Consider the following 7,783-nt stretch of genomic DNA (forward strand, 5'->3'; position numbering starts at 1 on the left):
ATGCGATGAATTAAACTGCAACTCTGCAACAATTTACACCTGCGGCTCACCTTTCTTATCTGTTAGTTCATTTGTTAGCATTTCTCTCACTTAATCTGCTGACCCTCCGCATTGCAGCCTTTGTTTTATCGACTTCTGCTTTCCTTTATCTTCCTCATGTACCATTCGTCTTAGTCGCGCTCCGCTCTCCCATGTCCCTCAAACTGCTCCAGCCAGTGTCTGCTGTGTACATGCCTGACAACGTCTCGTCTGAGACGTCAGGAAGAAAACATACAGAATCTTTTCTATTTATTAAAATATGTCAGATGAAAGCTGAAACAAATGTGCTGTGGCATTTGCTTGTTAATTTCCCACAAGTCCAGGGCTTAATTGTGCCGCAGCAATGTTTCTGTGCCTTCCCTCAGCCTCTCAGGGCATCATTATAATAAATCAGGAGGCTTGTTTCTTCATTACCAGCCATAATGGGCACTGCATGTTTGGCACATATTGATTAGCTATTGGATCAACATGCCCCTTCATCAACCACACCGGCTCTCGCCTCCCAGTGTTCAACATCTGCTTGTCCCGGGCTGGGCGAGAAAACACGAGGCAGCTGAAATGGGCAGGCCTCCCTGCATCGGGCGAATTGAGACACATGGTCAGCAATCAATTCTAATTGTTTCCTGGCAACAACATGTCCTCATGTGAAACTGTAATGCTGACGCAAGTTCGCAGGGTGTGATGCCCAAAAGGGTATTTCTTTCTTTGGACTCGATGTTCCCTTGCCCTCTCTCTACCTCCTTTGCGTTGTTCCAAAGCCAGAGTTTTGTTTGTATTCCTGCCGATTTGAAGAGTTTTGATGATTTCACTGTGTAGAACATGTTTTATTTAGTGATCCCTGCACACCATCTGCCTCCTCTATGGCCTTCAAACCAGGATTATTCCATGTTTCCTTTTTTCACCCCTCTTCTGCTTTTTCTTGTTCAGCCTCAAGCTAAAGGAAACCCTGGTTGTGCTTGCTACAAGGCTGCCATGGGGGTGAAATCATGTTGGCTCCCCTACTCTTTTTCTCGGGTTTAGTTTTTTTAGCTTTGACACACAGAGAAGTGTTTACACACCGCTTTTTGGATCAATTTCTGGATACCTCATCTACAAAAAAAGCTGCACCCACAGTTTTGGATCCCGTCCTTTCATCCTCTCTCTCGCTTTTTTATTCCTGATCTCTCTATTTTCTCTCCCTGGCTCCCCTCTCTGCCACTCCTCCATTCTCTCTGATTTTCATTATGCCTCTTCTCAATCCTCCTGTTGTTGTTTTGGTGCGTGTCCAGGTCAGTCATCCAACGGATCAGTGGGGGAGGTGTCGATGCAAGTGAATCTCATCTCTCACCCTGGCACCGGAGAGCACAAAGTCAGCGTGAAGGGTGAGATTTTCCTTTAACTCAGACCTGCTTTCTGTCGTTTTCTATTCAAAATGGGTTCACACTTGCAAATGTTCAAAGACTCACCACAGACAGCTCATGGTGGTAATTTAATTTGTCTGATAGTGCTGTAGTGTCATGATCAGCAGCAGCATTTTTTTTTGCAGTCTTGGAGCTATAAGAAAGATTAAAAAAACACAATCATTACAATTACTTTTTATTAAGCATACCAGTGGCCTGTTCTAAGTGCTGTTTCTTAGGCAACTGGACGTGTTTCAGTTTCTTGGAGACGCTTCACCTCCGTGAGGATGATGAGAGGTGAAACTGAAACACGTCCAGTTGCCTACGATACAGCAAATAGAAGTTACCCTGACCTGGACGACTGAGAATCTTCATCAACATACTAGTGGCATGGCTCTATGGACGGCAATGTTGAGGGTCCACCACTTTGACTTTGATCCGGACTGAAGTATTTTGACGACTAGTCAGTGGATTCCAGTGAAATTTTGAACAGACATTCATGTTCTCCAGAGGATTAATCACACTGACTTTCCTCTCGCGCTTCCAGCAGGTAGAGACTTTTGGCCATTTGCGAAATATCTTGATAACTATTAGATGGATTGCCATGAAACTTGGTAATGATATTAATGGCCCAAAAGAGAATCCTAATTGCAAAGCCGATCCCCTGACTCTTCCTCTAGCGCCTCTGGTAGGTCAGCGTCTAGTTATGTATTCAAATATCTCAACATCCACAAGATTGGTTGGCACAAATTTTTCTGCAGGGATTCAGATGATCCCCTGACTTTTCCTTTCCTTTTTTTAAATCAACTATTCAATGCATTGAATACATACATTTGCAAGTTAGAAAAAAGAAAAAAAATCATTGACATCCCAGATATCATTCCATAGCTGCAATAATATCTGTTTCACCCCCTGCAGTAGCACCATATGCACTCCAGCTGACAATCAGCTGTAATCAGCCGACAGCACTAACATGAAAATGGGACTGCCAGTTGGGTTACTATGGCAATCACATATGGATGTTTCTATAAAAAGGAAAATCCATTATTACAGGATGAAGAGCTGCAGTTTCTGTATTTTTCACACTTGTCCGTTTCTGTTAGTGACTTTTCTACATTCCCAGAATTACATTATGCATCCACGACAGAAATGCAACAAAATAAATGAAAAGGCTCAGCATTAGTGGCTGCATGCTGCCTTTGAACTATGGTCTGTTCGAAGCCGCTGGGCCAATCAAAAAATCTCTGTCTCCTTAATCTCCTTTTTTTACAGTTTTTCTGTGAATGTCTGTGCAAAATAGATTCCTGCGGTTTGTCTGATTGGCACCGACACCCAAAGATGTTTTCCAATAATGTTGCAAATAAGTGGAAATGTTTCTGCTATCAAATTCTTTAATACCCGCTCTGACAGTATCTCAGCGTAATATGACATTTGTACATTTAGACAGTTATCTGCTGAAAATAAGATAAACACACATCCAAAAAGGAGAAAACAGAATACTGTTGGATGTGGATTTTCCTGCCGCCGATGATTAATCTCTCTCTGCCTTTTCGCAGTGGTCGCAGTGAACAACCTCAATTGGCAAACCAACGCCATGTTCCGCCCGTTTGTGGAGGTCAACGCCGTGGGACCACACCTGGCTGACAAGAAGCGCAAATTCAGCACCAAGACCAAGAATAACAATTGGTCACCAAAGTACAATGAAACATTCCAATAGTGAGTAATCGTGAGCTTCCTTTGTGTTTGTTACAGAGATGGAGAGAGCGAGGAGCAGAGCTGAGGATGTTTTAAAACTTCTTATTCCTTATCCTGCATACGACCTGCCGCATACGACCTGCCTGCATCATTCTATATCTTCAAACTAGCATTCAGTCTGCTGTCTGCACACTACAAAAAAGCTTGCAGCAACCGTTATACAGTACGACATGATACCTATAATACATCAACAACAATTCCTCCAGCTGTTTGAGCAGTGAATGCAATGTAATAGCTGAACCAGCATTCCTGCTCATTGCATTGAAACAGTTGGAAGCCAGTGAGTGATCTAAAGCCTTGCCTCCTCCTCAACACAGTCATTCGAGCTATTAAAGTCACAGAGGCAAAGTGATCCAAGTTGAGTTGTAGCAACGCCAATGTGATCAGTGCAGACACAGCGCTGCCTACATATGGATTCACATTGTCATTTGCATTTTAAGAAGCTGTGAGGTTGCCGGGGATAATTAGGAAACGGCCCTAAAAAAAAAGCTGGCTCAGATGAATGGCTCATTTGAATAGAAACATTCATTTCACTTGCAAAACATGGAGGGATTGTCTCATCACAGCCACATATATAATAAGGAAATGTCACCCAGCCGGAGTCTCTTACCGACACGTTATATTCAGCTGCAAACAAAGACGAATGTCCACGAAGGCAATTTTTGTGCACTCATGTGTAATTCTACAGAAAGAGACTTTGTATTAAGTTTAAGAAAAAAGTACTTCAAAGTAAACTTGGTTAACTTTTAAGCAACAACATACTTCACACCATCTGTACTGTTATGATGTGATAAAGCCTCCATTTTTATTCCCCACTGATGGTAGATCATTTATTTTTTGAGTAGTGCAGCATGACGGCAAAGCAAATTAAACATCTCAGCTGATTTTGCATCATGTGAACATATTTGAATTCTTTCTGATCTCTCCGTGTCATCTCTCCCAGTGTTCTAAGTAACGAACATGGCCCGGAGGCCTACGAGCTGCACGTCTCAGTAAAGGACTACTGCTTTGCCCGCGAGGACCGCATCATCGGCATGACGGTCATCCAGCTCCGAGAGCTCGCCGACACAGGCAGCTGCTCCGCCTGCTACCCCCTGATGAAGAGCGTCTCCATGGACGAAACTGGCCTCACCATCATGAGGATACTCTCTCAAAGGACCAACGACGAGGTGGCCAAAGAGTTTGTGCGTCTCAAGACAGACACGCGCTCGTCGGAGGAAGTGTCGTAATGTGGAGCGAAAAAAATGCAGTATTTAAAAAAAAAAAAAGAGTTGTGTTGTCTTAAGTGAGAGATAAAGAGAAGAAAAGGAGTCAGAGCGGTAGCGACAGTTGTTCTGTCTGGATTGAAACTGGAGAATGAGATTGTCCAAAGAGCGGAGGAGGCCCAAATGTGGCAAGGCAGCGAGAGAGAGAGAGAGAGAGAGAGAGAGAGAGTTGTGTTTGTTTGTTTGTTTTTGTGCATGTGCGTAAAACATCTGTTGGAATGTTCATTTTAAAACTACAGTATGTACAAGTGTTTACTTACCGTATGCTTACTATTAAGTACTATATTCTACGAGTTATGTTAACGAGACATGAAATACCTTTTGTACAACATTTAGTCTTTTTGAACAGAGATTTGTTCCAATAAAGTGCCAAACCAGTGAAAAAAAAAGAACAAAACCAACGTATATGAATTATGGTGAACTTAGTATGTTTGAAAATTTGCTCGATTATTTTGTCCGGTGTAAGTCATTTTCTGACCGTGTGGCGTTTTGATTGTTGCAAAGTCTTTCATTTTGCACCCTCGTTTCTTGGCTTCACGTTCTTCCACACAGCACTGTTGTGCATGTCCTCTTCTCGGTCATGTCTCTCCCATGATTCCACAGTGACCACCGAGCAGGGTCCTGTCCCCCCTTGCCTTCAAACTGTTTGTATTTTAAGTCGACCTGAAAAATAGACCGTGTTTTTTTAAATGGCGATGACTGCTATGTAAACCTTCATAGGTGTTTGTAATTTTATAACCATGACAACAATGACGACAGCCTCCAGTGCTAACAGTCTTAGCAGAAAGGATGGAAATGTTTACTTTTTTCTTTGGCGTTTTTTTGTTCGTTTCTTTTCAGCCATCAGCTTCCAGCCTTTCTGAATGACCACTGTGAACATGAGCTTTGGAAGGCAAGCTTACATGACATTGCAGACAGTTTGATATTATTGTTTCATATTTTTTCCAATAACTTTGTTCCTGATAAACTGCCAAAGTTATATAAAATATTTGTACAAAAGCAATCCATTACATGTATGAAGATATATATGTACATGTGATCTATTACTTTTTCAATGCTTAAATATTTGATTATTAATAGGGTGGTACTAAGATTTTATTTTTTTTATTTCCTGTGAAGCTGTTTAACCAATATGAAAGTTGCACATGTTTCTTTACACATTAGTTATATCAGCTTCTGTCACTGGAATTATATTTCTTCATAAAAAGGAAAGAGTCTAACATTTGGTAAATATGCAACATTCCTATGTATTGCACTGATGGCGAATTGTATGTCATGTAAATATATTTAGTGAGATATTGTACAAAAGTCTACTTTTCTTCAATGTGCATAAAGTATGTGCAAATGTGTTAAAACATCTCGGTCATTTTGAACAACTTTCCAGTTAAGAATCGCTCCGACACTAAGCTCACGTGATGCTAACCTGACTGCTATTATTCATACAAGGTCACTGCACGAGGTTTCTTGCATTTTGCATCGAGACCAATGATGTAAAAATGGAGGGAAATCACCTGCTTTGACAGCCTTTGTATGAGGGTCTGTCCTGCTTAATCTGAAGTAGCTAAGTTGGGGTAATAGAGCTAAAAATATGACGACAAATGTGGTCAGTTGAAGTTAAATCAGAGCAAATGAGAAGCCGACTGATGTCAGTATTTAAGAACAGGATAGGCTGCGTTTGTTGATCTGTTTGTATCTGTTTGGGTATCAATTTAGCATGACACTTTAGATTTAAACAGTTAGAAAAAGAAAAGGATCTAAACCAGCCCATCTGACCCCTGATATATTGTCTTTTTTATTCCACACATCCTCCCTCCTTGTCAAAACATCGTTTTCTACAGTATTCACAATATAACTTGACCACTGACAGTTGCTAACATTGCCTCAAGCCGCTAGTCTTAAACAGAGATGAGTGGGCTCCAGAGGTCCGGTGACTTCACTGCCTTCTAACTCCGCTGTCTTCGGCCCCAACTGGTCCCGTGACGTCACTTAGGAGGCAATCAGACGGGCCACTAAAGGCTTTATACTATTCTTTTTTTCTTCCACGTGTCCAGTGGTGCTCCTCAATGCCTGACAGACTTTGATGTGTATATTTAGTGGAGTTATACTTCAAGTGTTACAACTACCCTCAATACACTATTCTCATTCTGAGAAGAAAACTTGCTACTTCAAAAAATAATTAGATTTATAATGATCCACTGATAAATATACAGATTAATTTACTTACTAATCGTAGTACACCTTTGAATTAAATACCTTGTCATTCAATACTACACCATTAGAACTGGATAATATGGATCCGTGGAGGACAACTCACACTATAGATTATTGTGGCATTTCCAAGCATAATAACCACCCAGGGTGAGCCGATCACTTTGCTGCTGGATGGAAAAACTTTCCTCCCCATCTTTTGCATCGAGTTTTCCTGCTGGTTTCCGCACAAGATATGAGACATTTTTTCCCTTTTGATGCTTTCTCTTTGAAAAAACCCTGACAGATACTTTGAGGAGATACTGTAATCCGTTGCACTAAACATGAAGGCTTCACTTTTTTCAAACTCTTTTTTTTTGGTGATTTCATGGCGGCTGAGATGAGTGTTTTCAGATCGGTTCCGCTCTACTTACTGTCAGTCATTCCACACCCACAGGAGGAAATGCAGGAAATAATCCCTCACAAACATGTCACCTGACAAAACTTTAATTGCACTCTATGGGTCTTTTTATTCTAGCCATCTGCGTTAGGTTCCTCTCTGGCTAAACGTGATAAGGTGGCCTCCAGCTCAACACTTTAAAGCCAAAAGACAATGAGTCAAATGTTGTAGCACGACATGGGTAATACTTCAGGTAAATGCAAGCTGTATAAATGCAGACAAGGTTTGTGTCACAGTTCAAAATGACACACAAATGTTGATTTAAAGAATCACTACCGAAGCCACACAAGCAATAACTTGAAAGAAAAACTGCTGTTCGTCAAAAAGCCGATTATCGCAGCCACAGGCTGTCTCTTGGTCAAAAGCCCAAACTGTGGATCTAATCACCTGGAACCAGGACATAAGAGGGCCAGACAAAGTAAGTCCATTTGTCAGTGTCACCGTTTTGTCTCTTCTTTACAGCTGTAGTCCAGAAGAGGAGAAAGAAAATGTAATGAAGACATCCAGTGAAGAAAAAACGGTGTGAGGAGATACAGACCTGCAGAGAACAGAATGGAAGATGTGGGAGATATTTTCAGTCCCGAGTTGTGAGACTCTTCTTTCACACCGACATGACAGCACGGCTTTAAAGGAACATTTTTCCCCCACAGGGATTACTACTATTGATTAATTATGATACGTGTGTGTATTTCTTTATT

The 7,783-nt window shown here is 41.3% G+C and overlaps 1 protein-coding gene across 3 annotated transcripts in view; it reads left to right on the forward strand.

Annotated features, from left to right (window-relative positions):
- Positions 1-5,787, forward strand: part of unc13c (unc-13 homolog C (C. elegans)) — a 105,603-nt gene extending 99,816 nt beyond the window's left edge. For all 3 annotated transcript variants that reach the window (XM_084351471.1, XM_084351472.1, XM_084351473.1), the window contains 3 exons: positions 1,308-1,400; positions 2,975-3,134; positions 4,117-5,787. In XM_084351471.1, the coding sequence (XP_084207597.1) occupies positions 1,308-1,400; positions 2,975-3,134; positions 4,117-4,402 (539 nt within the window). In that variant the 3' untranslated portion in view covers positions 4,403-5,787. The remainder of the gene's footprint in view (positions 1-1,307; positions 1,401-2,974; positions 3,135-4,116) is intronic.
- The last annotated feature ends 1,996 nt before the right edge of the window (positions 5,788-7,783 follow it).

The sequence above is a fragment of the Pagrus pagrus genome (genome assembly GCF_965226575.1).
Source record: "Pagrus pagrus genome assembly, chromosome: 1".
Classification (NCBI taxonomy): domain Eukaryota; kingdom Metazoa; phylum Chordata; class Actinopteri; order Spariformes; family Sparidae; genus Pagrus; species Pagrus pagrus.